The sequence below is a fragment of the Paramormyrops kingsleyae genome, chromosome 9 (assembly GCF_048594095.1).
Source record: "Paramormyrops kingsleyae isolate MSU_618 chromosome 9, PKINGS_0.4, whole genome shotgun sequence".
Classification (NCBI taxonomy): Eukaryota; Metazoa; Chordata; class Actinopteri; order Osteoglossiformes; family Mormyridae; genus Paramormyrops; species Paramormyrops kingsleyae.
Genome location: NC_132805.1, coordinates 11,282,558 through 11,308,027, shown reverse-complemented (window position 1 = coordinate 11,308,027; position 25,470 = coordinate 11,282,558). Strand labels below are relative to the sequence as shown.

The following is a 25,470-nucleotide window of genomic DNA, read 5'->3' as shown; positions in this document are numbered from 1 at the left end:
CTGAAACCAAGCACAGTGAGGGGGCGCTCAAACCACATCTGCCCTTCTTCATGGAGTGACAGGAGAGCCACTGGGCCGTCAGTCACACACCTGGCAATGTGCGGGGCCCCGAGAGGTGATGTAACAGTCCAGACTGCATCATCCCAACCACATTCACCTACGAGATTGTGAGAGATTTACTTATGTTGAGTCTAGCACCCTTTTCAGAGCCCTGCTGATGGATGCATTATGGCGCCATCTGGTGTCCAAAGCAAATTTGGGCTCATCAGTAGTATGGCCTATTTCAGCATTAATCTGATGATAATGGATAAACATCTGTGAGGCAGCTGACTCTGAGAGGACCCTGGGTACTTGTGGCATGTGACTGCTACAGTGGTCTCAGTCTTCAAACACTGTGTTATCTATTATAAAGACACCATCAGGCAGATCTTGCCTTGCTGGTAAGCTCTTGCACAGAACCTTATTTCCCTGGTGCCCGTTTTCCCGACTAGCCATCTGACTTTATAATTGATAGCTGACATCTCCATGTCCACTGCAATGTCCCTTGGGAATCGTTTGGTTACACATGATCTTTGATCAGGTTATTTCTCTATTCAAAGGGATTCTTTCACTTGGTCACTTACTTAAAGGAGGTGCACAGAATGGTTGGGGAGTCACTCTGTAGCCTGAAACACACAGTTGTGCGTTTTAAAATCTGTAATCATATCCCCCCCAGACTTACTCCACTCTTAATCGGTACGCATTATTCTGACCCTCAGTATCATTTTGCATGTTGGTTATGTTACATATATCGTCAAGGAGCTGAGATAGACAGATCCCTGTTTCGCTTTGACTTATAAATGATGTGGTATACTTCTACACAGCAAATAAATTGTTTTGGTTACTTCTCACTTTTCTAAAATGAGTGTCTGTAGCAGTTTCCTAGGTAGCTATGCGATTCCTGGCCAGGATTAGTACACTCGAGAAACTGGGGGGAGAGTCTGGCACATTACGATCTAGTGAATCTAGTTTTCTGACTAATCACTTGGGTCTGTTAAACTGATGGCGAGTGCTTACATAATAGGGACTTTGCAGCCTCTCAGTTGAGTCAATCAGACACACTGAGTTCTGTCAGTCCCTGAGATGATCTGATGGAACATGCTGACATGAATCTACTAGACGTGCTGGGGGGGGGGGGGGTGGTGGATGTCAGAGCCTGAGCTAACCTGACCAATCATGGCAACATCGTGGCAATATGAGCTTCCCAGCAGCCCCTGGAGCGAGATCACGCTGCCTTTGGCCATATTGTGTCTGTGGATATTGCGTAATTGGCCATAAGCGCATCCAGTGTGACACAGTATGGAATTAATGAGTTGAGTAAAATTTAGAGAAATACAGAGTTAATCATAGTGATCCTAAACTACAATGATTAGTTAAATGTTAAATGCGGGTTTATTTGAACATGCTCACTGGGCCCAATGCATTGTGTTACATCTCTCCCTGCAGAAACAGAAGTGACCAGTTGCTAGGGCAACAGGCATGCTTGCTTGCACTCCCAGCATGCCTACAACAGGCTTCTGCCCAGTTGCTAATGGGAAAGAAGCTGTACGCGGCCACCTGGACGGCATATGTGCAGCGCCTGCCCTTCGAAAGGCTGCTGCCAGGAAGGGGCATCCCTCCGAAACCAGGTGCAGGCCAAGACAGGGAGCCCCGACATCACTCAAGATACACTTCTAATTAACTAAAGATTTAATTCAATCATTCCACTGAGTGGTCATAAAATACAGATGGGGCATTGATTAAAAAAAGTTACATCTTGCTTCTGTTTTTTTCTCTGCACCCGTAAAGCATTCATTACTGGAACCGATTCTGATCGTTAACAGTTAACACACATTACTGCTTACCTGGTCAAGGTGCAAGGAACAGCGGGATCTAATGAGCAAGTGGGTTATCCAAACAGCTCAGCAAATACGGCGGGCCTGAGCAGATGGATGCTGCAAAAAAGATTACACCATTCTCAACTCCTGGCATGTTGAATATCTCGGGCAGAAGTTGCTTTGAGACATGGCCATTAAACAAAAACACTTGCGTTACTGAAGTTCATCCCTTTTCCATAACTGCTGATCCAGTGCGGGGTCACGGTGTGCTTGGATCATATCCCAGAATGCTCTGGCAGGGGACACTCTGGATGGGATGGCCGTCCATAGCAGGGCACACACACTCATGCGCCATCAGTCACTGACGGCAATTTAGACACCGTTTCTTAAAGCTGTCTTTGGACGGCGAAACTGGCGTACCTGAAGAAAATCCCCGTAGAACATGCAAACCATGCCACAACGAGCACAGAGTGCTTTTGATTCTGTAGATCATTTGCATCGTGAACTTCCCCTACAGTAGGTACACACCCCATGAGCTGAAAGACTAGAATATTGCTGCTAGATGCCACCTCGCTGGCATGGCCAGAACAGAGTCTTAGCGCCCCACTGCACCGCCACCTGGCCCAATGACATCACCCAACCAGCAACAGATTTGGGACTTCAGGTGGGTCCAGTGAGATTTCTCGTGATCAGGGTTCCACTGTTGCCATGGCGGTTTGTGCAAATGAAACAGAAAATGATATGTGCGATCATAACTGACCCAGAACCAAAGATTACACAACAGTCCTCTGTTCAGTGACACATCCCCAGCTTCTCTCAGGAGCACATGGCAAACCGTGCTGAATTTACGTCTGCAGTAAACTTTGCAATCCTTTGATCGTCCACCTTAATCGAACTCTGCCTCCTACGCAGAACCCAAATTTTCATTTCAAGCCACATGTTAAACAGCCATTCTGTTGAAGAGGCTTCCTTACCACCCGCTTTGCAGAAAAACACAGCAAACGCTGTTTATGATGGTTGACGCCTACGTCAAATCAAAATGTCCCAGTGATTTCTAAGTGTTCACTTAAAAACACGCTACTGTGCACTCCTGAAGCATATTAGCAAAAGTATCAGGGGAGCAGCCAAAAAAATAATTCAGTAACCCTTGAGTCTTGCATTTTAACTCCAGGGACCTATATTAACAATACAGATGTGAAACAGAAACAAGTATTTCCTCATTCCTCAGAGACATGCCAGTTTTCAGGCTGGCAGTCTGAGGTTGAAGCAAGAGCTCAGGTGACCCACCCCGCAGCCAGAAATGTTGTGTATCATAGCGTGCAGGTCTTCACAGTTGGCTCTGTAGAGCACCAATAACGCACATTCAGAAAAAAACCTGCCACTTCAGCAACCTTTTGCATTGCCATAATTATTTTTTGTGTAATTTTGTGCATTTTAACCCCATATGTGAAGCATTTTGAGCTGCATTTCATGAATAAACAGTGCTATTTAAATAAAGATTATTATTTTTCTTGTTTTCACTTACAGAAAAGATCGGATAGATCAAAAATGAAAAAGAAAAGTATCTCGCCACTACAATGAGTGCAATAATGATTGCAGCAGAGAAATTCCACGGGGGAACTGAAGGATAGACTCAGCTTCAAATTAATTTTATTGAACCGTATTAAGTAAGAATGCTCTCAACGTATACCTTCTAATATAGTATAAAAAATAAAAAAGTACAAACGACAGGAAACAGACAGAGCAATCGCATTTAACACCGATGAGGATATATAGACTGTCCTTTCCATGACAGCACATTCAGTAACTCTTTATTCCAGTACATCTCAAAGCTGTATAAAGTATGATGTGAAAAAAAAAAATAAAATCGCCTCAGTAGAGGTCAGTACAGAATCAATCCCAAAAGGTTGGGGTCAGAGCTAGTGTTTATCTGGGAATTTACATGGGGTGGGGAGATAACAGTCCTTTATATAAAAAAAAAGAGCCATCTTTTCCAGAGTTAAAGGGAATTTGTAATATATATATTTATATATATACACACACAAGATAAAAATTCATAAAAACACAGGCCAAAAAGGCCAAAACAGTCTTTATAAAGTGAGCTTGGCCAAGAGGTCAAAATTAAGAACCGAGGTCTAGCAGTATGGTACCAGGACACAAAGACCATGGGTAAGTTTGTAGTTTTCAGTGACGCCCTTGGGGCCGGCTGTACGTGCTACATGAGAGAAAACCAAGGGTTCGAAACACAGGTGCGCCAATCTCTACTCGGCTGGTGCCAAAACATTCAAAGAACCATCACGTCCCTCGAGGGAGGGGGGCCAGAAAGGGCAGCAGAGGCTCACAGGTAACACTTCAGGGCCCTAAAGACTGGCCATGGCCGATTCGTGTGAGTGCCAGCAGCTTGACTTTTGACCCCAAAGGCTGGTTTGTGATTGCTACAACGATGGTCAGCAAGTGCCTTCTCTGTGCGCATCATATACCGTGTGGAGCCGGTTCCAGTTTGGGGGGGGGGGGGATCTTCCCTGGACGCTCAGGGCTTCCCCTGTTTGAGTCTGTCAATGTGGAAGGTCAGTTTGAGGGCGGGGCCAAGCTTCAGCCCCATGTACTTCATCATCATGTCGCTGCGCAGCAGTAGGAGGGCTTTCCCATCAATCTCCTGAAACGTAAGCCAAAAGAGATGGAGGGGTTGGTGACGCCCAGGGACCGGCTCGCCAGCTCCCACACGCAGTACCACACGACACGTTAATGCTTGACAAAGGTGCTAACAAAATGAAAATGCACGTGCATAAGCGTGAGAAACGCTCATCGAAAGCTGCAGTGATTAGGGGGGGTATCTGTGGTTACCGCCCTGCCTTTAAGTGCCAGGCATCACAGCAGTACTGTTTGCCAACAGCTAACATGCTTAATGCTCCCTATATACAAATGAACGATGGTTTTATTTTTTGATTTTATTTACCTAATTTTGAAATGGTTTAGATGCGATTATGCTGACACACTTAACAGTGCAACTGGGCAACAAATAACTTGTAAATTATAGTTACTGAAAGGTCTGGAGATTTCACATCAAATGCGAACTGCTGTTGCAATAAAACAACTCACTTGATTTACGGACCGTAAAAGCACAAGGGTGATGATTTTAAATGAGAGGGAGGCCACCTTCATAGTGCTTATCAGTGTGATTGTGGCTGGGTGGCTGAAATGCAGCTACCTCTCAACCCTGCTGAAACTGGCCCATATCTCCGCCTAGAGAAGATTCAAATCAAAACGATGTTCTCCATCCTGGGAGGGGTCTGGCTCCTAGGGAACCTAACGCCGCGTCACAGGAAGCCTCGATACAATCAGCCGGCACTCTTCAACATTGGCTATAACGTTCGTGACGTTCCGTCATAGCTGAGTGTATGTGGTAGGAGAGTAAGCCTGTCCCACGCTGATGGCTTTGGGTGAGCATCACCCTCATCTTCATCAGCGGCAGTTAGCTGTTTAAATGCTTGTCAGCTTCCATATCATGGGATATTTGCTCAGGAGCCCCGCGACCAGGTTACCTCCCCGAAAGGCAGATGCATTGTGAGTTAGACCCGACCCAAAAAGAGGGCGGTCAGGGTACCAAATCCACAACCTTCATGCCACACCCCACCAAAGGCCGGTAGCCTACGTGTTTCCGGAAGAGGTCGGCGTGCGGGCCAAGCTGGGGGTCGACATCCCGGATGAATTGCATCACGTCCTCCACTGTCCACAGGCTGGGGTCCTGCCCACTGGGCCAGGGGCTCTCTCGGGTGCCCAGGAAGCGGTCCGAACCTGGGGGAGGGTGATGCAAAGGAGACTGTTTTTGGCTCCGTGTGTAAATTTAGCCATTTCTGCTAATCTTGAGCATGTTCTCCGCAGGACACTGCCAGCAGCGGTATCCTGGCTGGACCCCACAACCTTCTGGTTGCATGTTAAGAGGCCAGTCGTAGGTACATTTTACATGGCAGAAGCAGTGAAAGTCACTAGCAGGCAGTGGTTCAGTTTCACAGAAGCTCCTCTGGTGCAGGTGTGTGAAGGCACTCCAGGCTGATAGGAGCCTTCTAATGTGCAAGAGGGGCATCAGCCCGGGTGCCTGTTTGGACACTGACCTGCGGAGCTCAGGCGAAGAAGCTTGCTGGGGGGGCTGCCCTGCTGGGAGAGCGAGCGCAGGGCCAGGGGGCGGCCTGGCATGCCGGTCGTAAGTGGCGAGGGCTCCAGGTGCTCTGGCCCACCCCCAACTCCGTTCTCCAGGACTAAGGGCTCGGCTGGAAGGGTGGGGCAGGGTCATGTGCAAAATATATAACACAGAACCGGCCCCTTGGCTAAAATCGATCTTTTCTAACTCATTGAAAAGGATAAATACTGTTCTCCTGTATCGTATGTGGTCAATTGGTTCCACAACCAACCACAATACTCCAAAATCCGCGTTCGTTCAAGAGCCTTATATAAAAGTGCCTATATACTTTGCATATGCACCTATTCCCAACCTGTAAAATACTTTAAACCATGCTTAGATTTGGACCCTTATCTAACACAAAAGGGTATCACAAAAACAGAATTAGCAAATGCAAAAAACTGCACAATTAGCGACTGCTAAAAACACAGCACAAATAGCGAGTGCAAATCTGACCCCAAACAGTGCTAAACAACAACCAAGCAATGAAACGTTAGGATGCTGGCCAGCGGATGTCAGAACAGACAGTGTGTTGACATACACCACACTTACGCACTTTGCGTATTATTGTATATTAAGTTTAAATTCGGTTTAAATTTATTTCGGTCACATTACATACACATACTTACATAGACATACATGCATATTGGCCATGAAAGGTGTAGGTTAATGCTTTAGCTTTATACCTCCCCTTTTTACATAATATTTTCTAATTGGTAACCCTTTCACTATTATTTTCCACAAAACACAACCAAAAAGTCAAAAACTTCAGTTTCTCACACAATGATGATTAGTTTTACGATAGTTTACCTCCTTATTTTTAAACATTTCCCAACATAATTTACTATCAATTATTAATTTTCATATACTCTTTCCATTTCAATAACATCAGTTATAATTTTAACTTTAATGGGGGGGAGGGTACCTTCAGAAGAGTGACGGAGACTTTTCGCCAGCTTGTGGGTGGCCTGGCTACTGAAGGAGTCGTGCAGGAATCGCTTGGTACTCCGGCCCTCAGCAAAGCTCTTCCTGTCTGGGATAGGCAGAGACAAATGCCTGTCACACACAAGCACCAATCAGACGCGAGTATCCCCCTGGAAGGCAGACAGGCGGAGCCTCACCGCTGTAGGGATAGTGGGGGCCCCCCAGGGACACGGGCTGGCTGCCGAAGAGGTTGTCGCTGTGCAGGTTGTGGCAGAGCTTCTCGAGGAAACGCAGCACGTAGGTGACGCTGTTCACGGCCGGCAGGGTGAGCGTGTGGTGCTGCTGCTCAAAGTAGGCTGGTGGGGGGGCAGGGCCTGATTAACAAACACTGAGAAAAGCAATAAGCCCCGCCCCCCGTGATGAGAAGGCTGCCAGCATCACCTGATATGACCTCCCCGCCGTGGCCTGGCTTCAGGCAGGCAAAGACGGAGGTCTGGTTGTGGGCACAGTCGATGCAGGCCTGCACACACTGCTGCAGCACCGAGGAGGCCCGCCCCGGCCCAAAGTGGTCCGGCAGGTTCTGTACACGCCACGGGTCCAGGTGGGGCCCCGTCTTGCCGTACTTGTTCAGGTACACACACACTGTAGCGGGCAAAAAGGCACACATGACAATGTCCCTCAGTGACCACAAGGTGGTGTCACAGCTCCACCCAGCAGGGCCAGGCTGCAGCCTGGAGACCTAAATCTTCAAATACACAACAGTGTTTGTGAACATTTGCTTAAACTGTCATTGAACATGGTTAGCAACTATGCTTTTTGAAAACGCACCCCAGGATAGGTAACCAGGCACACGGTAATCCTTCATTACCTATACAACCGACATATACTAATCAGTCATTACCTATATAACTGACAGCCAGGTAAGGTAACTATACATATACTAATCAGTCATTGCCTATATAACTGACAGCCAGGTAAGGTAACTATACATATACTAATCAGTCATTACCTATATAACTGACAGCCAGGTAAGGTAACTATACATATACTAATCAGTCATTGCCTATATAACTGACAGCCAGGTAAGGTAACTATACATATACTAATCAGTCATTGCCTATATAACTGACAGCCAGGTAAGGTAACTATACATATACTAATCAGTCATTACCTACATAACTGACAGCCAGGTAAGGTAACTATACATATACTAATCAGTCATTACCTACATAACTGACAGCCAGGTAAGGTAACTATACATATACTAATCAGTCATTACCTATATAACTGACAGCCAGGTTAGGTAACTATACATATACTAATCAGTCATTGCCTATATAACTGACAGCCAAGTAAGGTAACTATACATATACTAATCAGTCATTACCTACATAACTGACAGCCAGGTTAGGTAACTATACATATACTAATCAGTCATTACCTATATAACTGACAGCCAGGTAAGGTAACTATACATATACTAATCAGTCATTACCTATATAACTGACAGCCAGGTTAGGTAACTATACATATACTAATCAGTCATTACCTATATAACTGACAGCCAGGTTAGGTAACTATACATATACTAATCAGTCATTACCTATATAACTGACAGCCAGGTAAGGTAACTGCAGGCCCATGGCACCACTTTTAATTATGTATTCGTACTCAAGTTACCCACCTGCACTGCCCCTGTGCTCAGACACTCTGCTGCAGTCCCAGAATTTCCTCATAGTATCAACAAAGTACATCTGACACAGACAGTACAATATATACAGTACAATAGTAGTTATACATTCACACAGGGATACACCACTTGAAAATACTATAAAGCGTGAAAGATTTCTGTACAGAATATCTTAAAACTCAAACATGTGTATGCATGCACGTGTACACAAACATGTGCATACACACACACACACACACATTCCTCACAAGCATCGCCTACAGAAACTAACTGACCTCTTTCCACGCTGCAACCCCCCCCCCCCATAAAGATTCTGCACCACCGCACACACCCTCCCTTTGCTGCCACATCTGCCCTGTTCCTGGATAGCGCCTCCATGCTCTGGTAAGCCAGCAGAAAGCAGCCCCCAGCTACCACCCGAAGACCGTCCACCATTAAACATGCTGACTTTCATTCAACATCCAGATCATTCCCTTTGACAAATGCCCGTAAAATAAGGGAGCCTGCCATGACATGTCCAAGTCCATTATTACTATTTTAATCCTTGAAAAAAACAATTGCCTAACATTATTATATAAAATCACTTTTGTGTGAATATATTTTCAATCCATTTCAAATACAAATGACATTTTTGTCATGAGCAGAATAAGAAAACTATTAAAGTAGGCATTTAAGTAACTCAATAAACCATTTAATTAAGTATAATTCTGATTGAAACTAACTTTAAACTTGTAAAAATCGTCAAAACACTGCGGTTTTAAAGCCATTTCGATTATTTAAAATACACTTGTACGGAAATTTACTTTAACTCAAATGTCAGGCGGCACAACCAGGAAAACAGGCTTTTTGTTTAAAAGTCATTTCAGAAAAAGTGCACTGGATGTTACATTATAAAGAGGACACCAAGCAATCTTTATGGTGCAGTGAAAACGTAAGTGGATCTAACTCAAATATTGATTAATAATTAACATTTTCAGCTCATGGTTAGACCAGCACAGTTTAAAAGTGGTACAACCCATGGGAAACCAGGAAAATACGGTAATATGATAAAACCCCTTATTTGTTCTTAAAATTGTATGCATAAACTTGATATCATGGACAAAAGTTTGTGCAGGTGTGCAAGCAGATATTTGTTTAATCTGAAACGAGCTTCAAAAGGCAGGTGGTGCAAATGGTTACTTTATCAGGGATTTCATTTAGAACAAAATAATGGTAAAACAATTGTTTTTGGTTGCACCACCTGACATTTTTCATTTTGTGAAACCTTAGTTGTCATTCACCCCTTAATGTAATGAACAGAGAAGTAAAAGCAAACAAAAACTTTCATTTAACCTGTTTGATTACTTGACCTACATGCGGTTTTAACAGAATATACTGTGACACCTTAAGAAAAACTTAACAGTGGGTAACAAACACAAAAGAGTAAAGGACATTTACCCCCATATAGTACACAGGCTCGCAGTTACCTGTGGGTGCCTGAAGGGCGGCGCTAGGGATGGTGGCATTGTCCAAGGGCACACTGCTAGTGTCAGGCTCTGGGGTGCTGCTGGTGGGGGATGTGGGGATGGGATTGGACACCACGCGGGGCTTCCTCTGTCCAAATGCATGGAAAGAGCAGGACACAATTACTTCACATGGGAAATGACCTCAGGCTGCCATGGAGATGGGAGAAACACACACTGGGAGTCATATGACACCCCTAATTACAAGCCGTAACACAAAAATAAACTAAGGTCAGAAGGCAGGTCAGATGAAGTAAGTAGAGAGAGTGTGGGGGTGGGGGCACAGACATACCTTGCTGCCCGGTTTGGGGCCCCTCTTCTTGGGGATCTTGAGGGGCTCCCCCTGGGCGGCCTGAAGGGCTGCCCTCTGTGTCCAGCTGGCTGGGAGTCGGCCCCTGGGCCGGGAAAGGGGACGGCCAGGCCCTGAAATCTGCCCCTCCAGCCAGGCTGTCCGCTTTGCCCATCCCAGCTGGGGCGGTGGGGGGGGGGAGGGAGGGTACAAAAATAAACAGCAATGCCTGTCAGACTCAGCCCACCAAAGGCTACACTGAGAAATGAGAGACAGCTGCAAATGATGGCTCCATGTCTGCCTAAAGCTGACAGAATGCAAACGTCACTCCTTAATGGGTCCAGGCCCCCCCCGCATTACTCCCCCCTCACAGACACACCTTGCTGCCAGGCTTTGGGCCTCTCTTCTTGGGGATCTTGACGGGCTCCAGTCCCTTGCCGTCAGCCCCCTTGGCGCCCCAGGCTCCGGCCAGCTTGCCTTTCCGGCGCCCCGGCTTGCGGCGGCTCTGCCCAGGGGGCTTGCCCGGCAAGGGGTGCACGGCGGAGCCCTCCACACTGCCCTCCGGTGGCGGGCCCAAGCTCTTCGGCAGCACAGCTGGGGCCAAGGGGGTGGGAGGGAAGAGGTGAGTCTGGGATCACAGACGGGTTCGGCCGCCAGCTAGCGTCAAACAAGGGGGCGGCTGAAGGGATTATCTAAAAAAGAGCTGCTCAGGGGGGCAGCAGACAGGGGGCAGACAGGCAACACAAAAGGGACACAAAGGGTGGGGCCAAAGACAGACAAATAAGGTTGGGGGGGGGGAGCTTCACCTCACTTCTTTCACTTCCTGTCAGAAAGTCGGAGGTGGGGTGAGATTACACCCTGGATCAGATCAAACCTCCAAACCGCGAGTCACCCCCTTCCCCCACCTTTCACCAACAGGAGGACAGGAGTGCTTGAGGTAACACAGCCAGAAGAGACCCCCCCCCAGATGAAACCGCACAGTGCTGGTGGCAGGAGAGCATGGAACCCAGAGTGTGTGGCTCGGCGGAATGAATCTGAAGGCAGCCGTCGCGCCCCTGCGAAGGTGACGGGAAACCCCTACTCCCAGAACACGCACACCCGCACAAAGCAGGGCTGACGGCAGTACAGCGCAGCTGCCCATCGCCGTGGAGACGAGCTTGGCGCTCCGGGCTGACGGCAAGGTCAGGCACAAGACTGAAACTGGCATACAAATGGCACGCTGATGTAACGGAAACACACACGCAAAATCTCATGAGCACTGCAGCCAAGCAGACGGGACTTACAGTACTCTCTGACCTGGGGCTCCATGTGGGCCGGGCCGGGACAGAACCGGGGGGGTCCTGCTGCAACCGTGCTAACGCTGTGTGGGGGTCTGAGCCACTGCGCACAGACAACTCACTTCCTTCCTGTACTTTCGATATGATTCTGCGAACATATGCCTCCACATCCGATAGTCCCCCCTCCCCAATGCGCACACACACAGTCACACACACACACACACACACACACACACACACACACACACACACGTGCGCACCCCCGGCTTTCCCCCAGCGTCTGCAAGGCTCTCGTCCTGACGGATCTCCTACCTCAAGTCGTAACCTGCAAGCTCCTACTCCCAGCACCCACAGGCAGACAAAAAGTCCCCTCCGCCAGTTGGCCCCCCCGAGCAGACCACCAAGGACGTCTCACGCCCACAAAGGCGGCACTGACCACGGGACGGACCCAGAGTGCAGTCCCAGGCAGGTTGGAGCGGGACACGGGCAGAGAACTCGACAACACTCCTGCTCACACGCACAGGCCTAACCCGGTGAGGGGTCCCTTCTGGGGAGGGGGGGGGGGGCTCCTTATCCTCCTGCAGCTGGCCACCAGAACTCTGCCTCCTCCTCTGAAGCTCTTCTCCCTGCCTGTCCTCCTCCTTCTGCTCTTATAAACAGCCAGGAGGTTACAGTAAACTACTTTGTTAGTTTCTCTCTCTCTCTCTCTCTCTCTCTCTCCCTCCCTCCCCATCTCAGGGTGCCAACATGGGGCCTCTGCTGGGGCACTCGTGCGCTTCGTTGGCCCGGTGCCAGCTGGGAGGTGGCAAAACCCTCATAAACAACCCCCCCGGCTACAATACAGCCACTCCCTCTGCACCTCCCCTTTCTCTGTCACCTCTCCTTCCTCTCTTCCCCATATCATTCAGGAAGCCCTTTGTTAGGCTCTCCTGGCTTCCCTTCCGGACCCCCTCCGGGCACGACTGCCACCACCACATGCGGTCGCACACGGAAATGTGGCCACACGCACGCACAGGCTTCAAAGCAGCTGCATTCCAGACACAGGGCCACACCCCCGACACCGTGACGCATCACCTGAGACAACCGGCCGCTTATCTGTTGAGGCGGCACCTATCAGACATAAAAACAGCAGCAGGGAGACGGGCAGCGGTACAGAACGGAGGGGGGCAAAGGAGAGTGGGGCAGAAGGGAGGGTGAGATGGGTAGGACAAAAACAGGCAGTACCTTTGGTTCCAGGTGGCTGCAGGTTGTCTCCGGTGAGGGCACACCAGCCCACGGGAAAGATGTCCCGCGAATCATAGCGGCAGTAGTAATCGAAGGCACCACGCCAGCCGTCGAAGGTAACCAGCACTTCGGACCCGCGCAGCGCCCCCACAGTAGCCGGGCAGATAAAATGTGGGTTCTTGCGGTCTACGGCCTCCAGCTTCATCCCCACCTGGAAGAAGTTCTTCTCCGGTGCAGGGGGCTCCTGCTGTTCTCAAAGAGGTGGAAAACCAGTATGAACCTGCAACCTTCAGGGTCCAAGTTCACCTCCCGAAGGGGGTAATGGGAGGTAGGCGGTACCTTGTGGAAGATGCGGGCCGGCGCCATTTCCGCCCCGTTGAGGGTCTTGAGCAGGAACATGGGCCAAGAGGAAGCGTTCAGCCGGAAGCCTGTGGGGGAGTTGGGGGGGTTAGGCCATACACAGAATCCACATCAGCAGCAGCACATTTATGACGTCACTGTAGTACCCTGATGGGTCTTCTGGGAGAGAAAGAGGAGGACCCCCCCAGATAACTCAGAATGGGTTAGAATGGGAGGTGAGCACAGCTCACAGGGAGACGCATAACGGTCCAGCTCAATCTGCACTGATGTCTGAGTGTCCCTGGAAGTCCCACAATGCCGTGACCAGCAAGGCATTCCTTCAGTCAGCATGTGGGCCCATGGCAGCGTGCCGATGCTGCCCTGGCTGGACCCTGCACCTCAGAAACACACAAGTGCTGAGAGGCTCTGTCATGCTGGGCCGCCACGCTTGGCGGGAGAATAGCAGCAGTAATGGAACATTTGCTTTACGTAATTAGCAAATCCCCGAAATGGGGCCAAAACAGCACAAACTCTTCAGGACATGAATGCCGATTAACCCTCCAAGCAGCACGCAGCTGTGTGACACCAACAAGGCAACAGAGACCAGCCTGAAGCTCACAGCGGCTTTCGGAACAGTGCTGCCTCAGTCACTGCTCAACAGCAGCACCTAATGGACAGTGTATATACTACAACAGGACTATTCAAATCACAATTCTCAACGGCCAAACACTGCCGATTTTCCAGCTTTCCTTTACCTGTGAGCCAGGTGTGAAGCCTCTGGCCAATCTGAATCAGTAATTATTAAACTAACTACCTGGGAGAACTGAAAGCAAGGCCTGGATTTGGGATCAAGGGCCAGATCTGAATAGGGGGGTACTACACCATCCCAGACAGAGCAGAACAGGAGTTAAGATGCGGTTACCCTTTCAGCATGAACCGAGGCGTCTTTGTAGTGCTGAGTTACTCCAGTGAGAGTGAAAGATATGTAGAGCGAAAGGTACGGTTATAAATGTTAAAAACATTTCACTAAACTGAAATAAAATATGAAAATAAAATAGGGGTGGGGAAAAAAATTATTGATTCAATGATTAATCGCGACCCTGGTTTTGACGTTTCAATATCGATTCACAAAATCCCAACTAGTTAATTTATGCCTTTTCCCTATGACTTTGAAAATAATTTTGTTAAATTTTACTTGTATCACGAGTACCGTACGAGTGGAGCTACTTTGTCACCTATAAGAGGATGGCAATATGATGTAGGGTTGGGTATCGTTTGGGGTTTTTTCGATACCGGTGCCAAATCGATACTTTTAAAACGGTACCGGTGCCAAAACGGTGCCTGAACCGATACTTTACAAAAGCCACAAAATGATGGTGGATGACTCAAGAATACATTTTTATTGAACAAAAAATTGAATGCTTAAAATTGAACAATATATTAAAAGTTTTAAGTATATATGAATATATATGTAAATACAAAAAACAACAACAAAACATAAGCCACCTATGTAATGTTAATTTAGCATTACATTAGCCTATTACTAACCTGCGGAAAGGTTGCTGTCCTCATCATAATCGCTGGACTCCTTTTTGCTACGGTTGGTATGACTGGGGCTGGGGTTATCCACACCGATCGTGCCAGCTGCTGTCCGCAAGCTGTCAAGCACGGTGCATCCCTCTGCTTTTAAGTTTATTCCGTGTACCCTCAAATGTTTCATTAGATTTGACGTGTTTCCCCCTTTACACGCAACTGCTGTAAAACATTTGCTGCACGCCGCGGTGTTGGAATCCTTTCTTGTGAAATATAGCCACACTTTCGCCTGTTTAGTTTTAGGCATTTTAACAAAAGTTGTTTAATTTAGCAAGCTAAGATAGCGGTAGACCACCTGCTGCCGTCAGAGCAAGTGTAACGTTAGTTGCTGCATTCACGCGCATCTCGGATGGTCTCATTTCCTGATGATGTCACGTGTGTGTTGATGAATCTTATGCTTATTACAACTGTGTCATCATAACCCCAGAGAACAAATATTTCAATCGACAGTTCAGGCATCTAAGTGGCACCGAAATTCGCGTTTTGTTTCGGTCCGGTACATACCGGTTATATAGGTACCGGTGCCGTATTGGCACCGGTTTTTGGTACCCAACCCTAATATGATGCGCAACTGCTTTGTGCCGCCATCTTGGTGCATTGTCAGACATGGTAATGGACAGGGGCGGATTAACGCACAGGCTAGATATGGCTTAAGCCTAGGGGCCCCACGTGTGTCAGCCTGCAAGGGGGCCCCCATTGGCGCAGAGGGGGGTGGGGTTGGGGGGCCCACAGACTACTGTAGCCTAGGGGCCTCTGTGCACCTTAATCCGCCCCTGGTAATGGAGTACTCCAAGCAGGTGAATGCAAGCAAATCAAGTCAAGTAGGGCTTTATTCTCACACCAATAATTTTGTTACGATGATGAGAAATAACATTATATAAAAACAAAAAGTTAAACTTCAGGAACATGGTATGTGAGTTTTGGACTGGCCTATTTTCATTTTCAGCTATTCTTTTCAGTCAGAAGTCATTTTTTGTGCTTTGAAAGATTGGTTTTGTTAAGGAACTATACCCATATGCTACTCAAACAAAAATACAAACCATTTGTCTCTCTTTAGTGGTTTTCACAATCTGATTTAGAGCTTTTTTGAAAATCTTTCCAAATATGGAAAGCTGTACTATAGTATTTCATATTTCATTCCACTCAATGATATCAAATCAGAATAAAATTGTTAGCATGTGAATTGGAATAATAAAGGGGTATCTGTACCAATAGCCAGCCACAGAAATTTAAATATTGGTCCCGAAACCAAATGAAAGAGAAAAACGAATGTTAAAGAAGTCCCCAGTTTTTAAATACTATTTAGCTAAAGTAATAGTTTACGTTTGGAACTCATGTGCAATGCTGTTGAACCACAGAAACAGCTGACAGGACCACATCGCAACAGTTTGTAGCAACTAGAAGATTCCGCATCTTTCTATCTATCCATAATTACTGAAACCTAAGTAAGATTACAAAGATAGAATTACATCCTTAAAATAAATACTAATAAAACCATACCTAAAACTAAATCAATTTCAAATTAAAATAAAAAAAAATATATAAAAGCTAAATTTAAAAAATCAAAACGATAACAACAGAAACATACACGGATACTTGACATTGCAGTACAAACGTATTTTTATTCTAGTCTGTAGCCATCTGGGACTCCTTATAATCCTATAGCGAGAAATCATGTTTCATGTAGTCAACAATTCTTCAAACCCACTAGCCATTTTTATCAGTCTGATCACTTTAGATACAAGCAATACTTGTTGTTACTTTTATCTAACTTACAGCCAATATATTATTACTTTGCAACCATTGCAAAATAGTACATTGCCTATTAAGACACTCTACACCCCTGTGCCAAATGTTAAATATTCAGTGAAGTTTTTGGTAACAGAGCCGGAAGTCTATTTTATCTATTTTTAGGTTGTGTGGTTTTATTTGTGTTTTATTTACTAAGGATATTTACATTACTTGACATTCCAATTATAAATGTCTGAATATTCTTAGGAATTCATTGCATTGCTCTTTGAAAGGTATTAGCTGCATAATTGTGCTATATTATATCAATGGCATGAAATGGTCTTAAAATCACAATAATACTGTTTACCGCAATTATTGCTGGGATAATACAGTGGTACCTTGGTTAGCGAGCATAATTCGCTCCGGAAACATGCTTGTAATCCAAAGCACTCGTATATCAAAGCACATTTTCCCATTAGAAATAATGGAAACTCAGATGATTTGTTCCACAACCCAAAAATATTCACATAAAAATGATTAATACAAAATATAAAGTAAAAATACATAAAACAAATTAACTTGCACTTTACCTTTGAAAAGAATCATGGATGGTGTGAGGGAGACGAGAGAGAGGAGAAGAGGAGGGTTGTTTTGTAGGTCAACTTTCACTATAACTAACGGAATCACTGCTATCTGTTGGCTCACTGGAATTTTTTTCTTTTTGTGCGACTTTAACAAGGAACATATCCAATGACAGCTGCTTTTGCCTCCTTTTCAATTTTGCGGAAATGTGGACATTGCATTGTTGTTAAACAGATTCATCGCTCGCACTGCTACGCCCTTATTTGGGTGGTACTTTTCTACTAAATTTTGACCATACGAGTGAGGCACACCGACTGAAACCAAGCATGGGAAACGATTACCCACAATCCTGCAGCAAGGGAGAGAAGAACCATCGGCTCAGTTATTACGTGACACTAGGCAGACAAAATGTATATGTAATACTTGTATTGCAAGACCTCGCTCGTTTATCAAGTTAAAATTTATTTAAAATTTTTGCTCCTCTTTCAAAACACTCGCAGACCAAGTTACTCGAAATCCAAGTTTTTACTGTATATCATTCCAACACTGTGACAGGCCTAATGTCACCACTGTGCCCTGAAGCAAGGCCCTTAACCCCAGTTGCTCCAAGGACTGGCTGATACTGCTCTCTTACTTGTATGTTGGTTTGGTCTGATAAAAAAACAATTAGGCCATGCTGCTTTTCAACCACACAAGCGTCAAACAACGAATACTAAACCCACACAGTAATGGTGATTTTTTTTTCTTTCTCCTTCCCATTATGGTAGTGAACACAGCACAAAAACACAATGGAGAAATGACCTCTTATCTGGCAGACAAACTCTTGAAATGTCTGTCAGTTTGAAGAGGAAGGGACACACTGAGCCAAACATCACAGCACCCATTCACCGGTAGTAACCAAAACAGCCCGAAAGATGCAGCAGAGACCACGAGGAAGAACAAGCCTGTACATTGCTGACAAGTGAGCATGTGGAAGTCAGAGAGCATGCTCATTTGCAACAGTCTGCCTTAAACACAAAAGTGCCGTAACACTCTGCAGCATGCTGGGCCACCTATGCAAGCCAGCGCATTGATTTTAACAACAAAGTTTTGCTAAATCCTTACAGGAACAACATCAGAGTCCCCAAGAAAGTCACCTTTAAACCTTTAATTCGGATCTCAGAGGATAGTTTAGATTAGTAACCACTAAAATAACCACTAATTTTCTGTGATTTTTGTTCTTGCGTTTAAAATAATCTCATCCGAGAAATACCCCTCTCTCTTGAACACACACGTCCACAACGTCGTTTACACTGAGCAAGGCATAAGCAGGAGTTTCCTAAAGCACAGACACATTCAGGGCATTAGAAAATAATCATTCTGCCCCATTAATAAAAATGGGGACTGACTTAGGGGTGACAGCAGTTACCCTGAGAGGCACCCTGGGGCCTGGTGACATGTCCCTGAGAGTAATGCACTTCCTGAGTGGAAAGCTGGTTTCCTTCATAGAGATGCAGTTATTAAATGTCCCTGGGGAAAAGGGTCAAACACGCAGGTACTTGGCAAGCGAGGGTGGCAAAGAGAGTCTGAAGACGTGCGCCGGGAGAACCCTAGGTGAACCAAGGACAATAGCGAGGAACACCACGGCAATGACACTACTCACAAGAACCGCTGGGGAACTGGATAAAATGGCAGAGTCTCGCAGCGACAGATTTAAAGTTAAGGATGAGGTGGAAAACCAAGCCAGGCCGCACCGCAGTCAAAGCACAGCACAGACAGACAGCCTGACGGGCAGCACTGCAGTATATTTGGTCAGGACACCCAAACCAAGCCTTCGTTATTTGTTACCAATAAACTGACAAACACTTGCAGTGGCTGGTCATGTCTTCAAGAATGGTGACTTATCTCGGCAAGGACCAGGTATTTACTTTGAAAATGTCACGTCATCTGAAACACCTGGGGGGTGTTCCACAAGGCAGGATTAAGAGAAAGTTTGTCTTGTCTTATTTCGACAAGTATGGCTCATTTAAGTGGAAGTTTCGTTCCATCAATGTGTCTTAAATGAATCCCCGCTGAGCTACCATGGTAACTTAGGCAAGAGAACAAGTCTGCTCAGGACCAAGTTAACTGTATCGCGTTGTTTCATAGAACCTCCAATGTGTGGGAACTAGGGATGGCGAAAACTAAAAAATTTCTTGACCGACCACCGAGCCTCAGTAGCCGGTTGAAACCGGTTAACCGATTAGTTTAAAATATGGTACGCTATTTGAAATAACAGCCATTTCGAGCCGCGCCTGCAATTTCGCAACTCTGTCGCATCTCTCTGCCGCTCTGCCTCCCGCACACACACACACACACACACACACTGCCACTCACGTCACTTTTTTAAAATCCCCTACAGCGCGAAACATGAGTCCCGCAAACGCGGCACCGAAGAGCTTGTTGTATGTAATCGTAGGACAAATGGCTCCTTAGTTTCAAATGGTTTGGGTACAAGGTGATCGCTTTGAAAATAAAGGCGTTTGTCTAGGTTAGAAGCTCATTTGAAACATTGCCACGGCTCATTTAAGAAAATGACAGCTCCGAAGAGACGCCGCTTTAGTTGAGGTAGTGCTAACCATAATAAAGAAAGATGATTCCCTTTACTTTTCGCAAACCTTGTGAGCGCGCGAACCCAAACGCTGTGACCTCGCGCCAAATGTTTTTATTGGTTTATTAAGTACAAACAGGCGAGTTATGAAAAATTGAGTGTGAGGGATAATTTGTTCACTTAACACAAAAAGATGAGGAATGAGATGGCTAACTGTAGTAGCGTATAGTCCACTGTCTATAATAGCCTAATTTAGATATCACTTTTTTTTTTTTAACCGACTACCGACAACTTTGACCGGTTAACGTTGATACGGTCAACCACCGGTCAAACGGTCATCGGTTAACATCCCTAGTGGGAACAGATTCCCAACAGATTGTTCCGGATAAAATTCCACGCTCTCACTACTCATGTCATGTAATCAATATAATACAACCTATAAAAATCAGGTCTCAGCATTCCAATTAATTCCAAAATAATTAAAATAAAAGCATACCCATATTACAAAGGTCAGGCATGAAGTGCAATGACTGAAATTGGAAAAAAAAAAACAAAATAATATGAACAGGAGGATATTTTTATATTTTGTTTAGTCACAGTCTACTTTGAAAGTTTTCGGGAAAGTCTGGCTTTCTTTAGCTACTTTCATGGAGTACCTCTCTGGATTTCCAACAAAGGCGCAACAAGAGTGTTTTGATATGAAGACAAGTGGAGAGAAGAAGACCACCACACATGTAAGGAGTTTGTCCACTCAACAAAGTGAGGAGCTTTCCTAACATCACAGGTGGCTGCTGAGTCTGTCATATGACAGGTCAGATCATACTGCCAAGCCCACACTGGCCACACCTGCACAGACACTCCACCCATGATCCCGCTCCTTACTGAAAACCAAACCGCACCCCCACAGCACTGCCGTACATACCCAGCGGTGGCTGCAGCATGCCCCCATTCTTCTCACAGTTGCCGATGGGCTGGATCTCGGAGGAGTCCACCAGGCGCCAGAAGTCATTCTTGTTGTCGCTGCCATCGAGACGTAGGCGCAGCCGCGAGCCGGTCAGGCCCACCACTGTGGCGATGCACGTGGACGTGGTGTTGCGTGGATCCTGGGCCTCCAGCTTCATTCCCGCCTTGAACTCATTCACCGGAGGCGTTGCACTCTGGAAAAGGGTGGGGGGGGGGGGGGGGGGTCAGGAGGTGAGTCCTGGAACCACTGTTCCCAGTCAATATCACAAAACTGGGTAATAGATGTCTTCATTTATCATATACACATATACACACACATACGACAGGAACAAGAGGATAAATAAATCAGAGTCAGACTCAGCAGCATGATACACATGGCTCTTCACCCTTTGGATCCAACGAGGCACGACCTGTTAGCTCAAAGCCGAGGGAACGCCATTCAGCAGCAGACCGGTACCTGTATTCATTTGCTCAGCAAACATTGCTCATGCAGCGCTGATCATATTCTATACCATTTCCCACCTGACAGGCAGCTACTTTGGCAAGAAGGCAGCCTTTCCCAAAAATCAAAGACATGAACAATCACTCAATCCCTTCATAAATTAATTAATAATGACCTTGGTTTCTTTCTTTTCTGCTGTCATGCGAGACGACACCAGAAACACCACAGAAAACCAGAAGAGGGTTTCAGTAAGATCCTTATTTTATCCTTAAATGGTTTCTGTCATCTGTCACATCGACTGGGCCACTGCTCGCTCACCTGTCGGAAACAGTAGGCGGGGGCCGCTGTGGCACCTGTCTCCTTCAGGTACTTCTCCCAGCTGAATTGTCCTGTGTAACGAGGCAGAAAAACCAAAGTGAAAGGCATCAGTGACCTTTGACCTCATGACACACGGGGGCAGAGGGAGCTGCTGTCAAATTAGAGGTCAACTGAAATTTTAAATTGCCACCAATCTGCAGCCTCCCCCTCCCCCCCAACATGACAGAAGAGTCAAAGCCTTTCTCCGACTACGTTATCCCAGTCCATCATCCCTTCAGAAAGTCAGGTACCAACTCCCCCCTCCCCCCAAATCTGACAGCAGCTCGTTACCCTGGTACTGGGTGGGGATCCGTGACGGCCGGCCGCTGCGGGCATGTTTGATCCGTCGTCCATCCTTCCACTCAAGCACTACAGGACAGAGAAATGGGGGGGGGGGGGGGGGTGAGTATGCAGCTGAAGGGACTGAACCCAAACATGGGCACATAGCCTTGCAGTCAGGCAGTATGCATTTCGTCAGGGGGACGGTGGTGTTACCTTTCTGAGGCCCTGGCTTCCCCATGCTCCAATAATACTGAGCAAACTGTCCAAACGGGGTCCACCGCTCTCTGCACCAGGGGCATCAAGGTTTGGGAGCGTAAACAAGACAGAATACGTATGTAAAGCCTGCAACACAAAAGTCAGCATTTTTCCCAGCCCTGCATGTAAACATGTCATTATCCAAAAATCACCATTTCTTCCATGGCTGGACACTTCAATGAAGTAATTCAAATTAATTATCTCAACATCGCTCAAAATTACTACAGCAGTACAGGCTCGTGAACCAGATATGTTTGGGTTGATGTCCTTAAACACCATGCTACCCGAATCCTGTTCTTCCACATCCGACATTGTGAAAATCCGAGTATCGTTTCTTCATCCATAAAAGCTCTGGTTCATATAAATTCCAGTTTTTAAATCCATCAAATGCCCTTTGAAGCTGAAAGGTGCTATATGAGTATTAAGATATTTCTTAACAATAATAACAAGTGGACAGATGGCAACTGTAAATGAGTGAATGGATTATTATTGCAAGGCAGCCCGGCTGTCAGTTCCCACCCTATTACACCATACTGATCATGGACCAAAAACACAGAACAGGAGCTTTGCTAAAACATTCGGGGATTAAGCCCTGTAAGCCCAACCCCTTGCGCCTCCCACGATGCTGACAGTTTGTTCAAGCAGCACAGAGTCATCTACAAGAGCAGGAGAGCTACTGCAGGAGCTGCTACACAGTGGTGGGAACACGACGCACGGACACCCAGTCTACACGGGAGAGGGGAACGCTCGGCAGGGGCAGAGAGGCAGGGAAGGCTGAATACAAAAGGCAGGATTCAGATGATGATGATGATGATAAAGGCATCAACCCAGGCTAAAGGGAGCTAAACTGAGCTGGGGCATCAGGTTGAGATGGGGGGTTGAACCAAAGACCCAAGGGGTAAACCGCCCAGCCAAGCTGGACTTTGAGGTCACGGGGTCAGACAGATAACAAGGCCCCACAGGCCAGGGCACTCATGGGTTGGTGGAAGGAAATTACACATGCGATTAGAACAAAGCACAGCATTTAATTAATAAGCGGGACTCATCCATCACAGACTCGATACATTATTTATAACACAACTGTCCACTCCTTATTTACTTCCAACATAGTTGCACAATTCGACTAAATAATTAACTGCATATATGTCAAAAAATAAATTAAAAAGTTGCAAAGGCAGTTAAAAACAAATTAATATTTTGCGATTTTATATTGCATCAGTCGTTTTAGCTGATTCCAGGCCCCACGTAGGGTTTATTGTTTTCCAAACACGTTAAGTACAATGCACACATACGTAGACTAGTTACGACACCGTTAAGTATTAGCAGGAAAAATAAAAGTTAGGGGCACTTTCGCATCTTACTCCTGAAACTGACAGCATGACCTACGCGTCGCCGGTAGAAGTTAACCAAACCTGCTCATTATACGGACCTCCATAATCCGCATCACGTTAAAATGATAAAAAGAAAATACATAATGGAAATTCCCAGAGTGCACGAAAAGTTTACTCGTGGTTAGCGGGCTAGCAACATGTTAGCGCACACGGTATCTATTTCAACAATCACTTCGTGCGCGTTCGCCACTGTTTTAGGGGAATTAATAAATTACAACGTAAATATTTAGAGAGAAATACCTTAATTGTACATAACAGCCTGGAAATGTGTCTCCCCCAGCTGTAATGTTCAGTGAAAAGAAGTGCGCCTTTTTCTTGCGCCAGGAGGATGGCGTCCAAATGAAGGCGACTCGGCTCCCTCCTATCCACCCCCCGCTCGGAAAAGAAAAAAATAAAATAAAATATAAATGACAGCAACGTTTATTTCTGGAGCTCCTTCCACTGACAGGCAGGGATATTATCGCCGGCTTGGAAGTCGCGCTCTGGTCCGCCTGAAACGTATATAAATATTAATGTAAATGCACGTTTCTGAAAGCGCCCGTCCCGTAACGCCGGGGTTAAAGCGATGTGCCAAAAAAAAAGGTACGCGCCCGGCTCCATTCAAAAAAAGAAAAGGGAAAAAAAGCACAAAGCCGACACACATGGAGGGGGGGCGGCCGGACTGACTGAGTACCCCGGGGGTGCCGCGGCGCGGCGGTTCGTCAGGGCCCGGAGATCCCGCTCGTCCGGCGGACGGCACGCGCGCGAGTCTATGCTTGGAAATTCCGGAAAATGCCGAACATAAAAATAATATTTTAAAAAAGTTGTTAAATAGAGATAAAAGAGAGCATGCTCGGCGACGGCGCGCGCGTCCGCCCGCTAGGCTGGCGCTGAGAAGCAGCGGCGTCCGCGCGCGGCCGAGTAGTGGCGGCGGAGAGCGGCTCGCTTTACCTTCGGCGCTCCTGGATGTTTATCTCTTATGCTTTTGTTTCATGTATTTTTTTCTGGTGTGGACTCAGTGAGTATCCGCCATGTTTTCTATTGCGCAGCACTGTTGACTAAGGGGAGGGGGGCTGCTGGCGGCTGGATGCGTATGGAGGGGTGAAGGAGACGAAGGGCTGAGAAAGAGACGACCCCTGGCGATGGAAACGCAGACAGGAGGCCGACTGGCGCGGCCATAACCTGAGGGCTCGGCGTTTATTTTCGTTTAACGGCGTTGCTTTCTCTAGTCCTTCGTGTGAGATGCGACACACACACAGAGATAAAGAGTAACTCAAAAACACACGGAGTCGTACAGATGGGCACAGACATACACCGCATTTTATGATTTATCTTCCATGCTACGAGGTAGCATTTCCTAGCAGCAACATCCTTCTCCTTTGTGGTGTGTGTAAGGGTCACCCTCAGATGAATGGGTGGCAAGATTACTACGTGCTTGGGGAATACGGGTAATCGAAATATTATAACGATTTTTGGTGATTATGGATTTTATTTTTTATTTTTAGCTAAATGTTATATATTCATAGATGGGTCTGTGGACATTTTCTCGGAATCTGTTTAAGGACTCAGAAAACAGGCGGTTTACACCTAGGACGAGTTCTCTGCATGTCCCTCACGTATAATAAGAACAGTTTAATGTCACAAGTCCAAATTTTAATGTCACAAAGGAATCTAACCCCAAAAGGACCGACCCACCCCCCCACCCCCCCCCCCCCCACACACACACACACACACACACACACACAGATGTAGGCTCGTATGATACTCCGTGAATCATTAATTGAAAGCTTACACATAATAAATATATTATGTTTAGATTTACAAATAGGTATAAACATACAATGCATAAGAATTATGTCTCTGGCACATGTGCTTGCCATTTAATTTAGTATGTACTAGATATGTAACAATGGCTGGAAATTGCTGGAAATCTGATAATTTTCTATACTTTAATAACAATATTTAGAAAATAATGACATTGTAACTGTAAACCTATTTTTGAGCCATTAATAGCTGACCTACACAGACACAACAGCTGGGTGAAATTA

General features: G+C 46.3%; 1 protein-coding gene across 5 annotated transcripts; it reads right to left on the bottom strand.

Annotated features, from left to right (window-relative positions):
• Positions 1–3,484: 3,484 nt before the first annotated feature.
• Positions 3,485–24,777, bottom strand: scmh1 (Scm polycomb group protein homolog 1). Of its 5 annotated transcripts, none has more exons than XM_023807636.2 (17): positions 24,374–24,777; positions 23,684–23,818; positions 22,011–22,139; positions 21,807–21,884; positions 21,477–21,547; positions 20,676–20,910; positions 13,279–13,367; positions 12,940–13,186; positions 10,818–11,032; positions 10,442–10,618; positions 10,114–10,240; positions 7,399–7,599; positions 7,155–7,313; positions 6,959–7,066; positions 5,969–6,124; positions 5,509–5,651; positions 3,485–4,512 (listed from the first exon to the last, which is right to left on the bottom strand). In XM_023807636.2, exons 3-17 carry the CDS (start codon positions 22,033–22,035, stop codon positions 4,387–4,389), a joined length of 2,157 nt encoding a protein of 718 aa, XP_023663404.1. In that variant the 5' UTR covers positions 22,036–22,139; positions 23,684–23,818; positions 24,374–24,777; the 3' UTR covers positions 3,485–4,386. The 5 variants fall into 5 exon arrangements, with proteins under 5 accessions (XP_023663404.1, XP_072572428.1, XP_023663406.1 ...); XM_072716327.1 differs by having other exon boundaries at positions 22,011–22,081; XM_023807638.2 differs by lacking the exon at positions 23,684–23,818.
• Between the last annotated feature and the right edge of the window lie 693 nt (positions 24,778–25,470).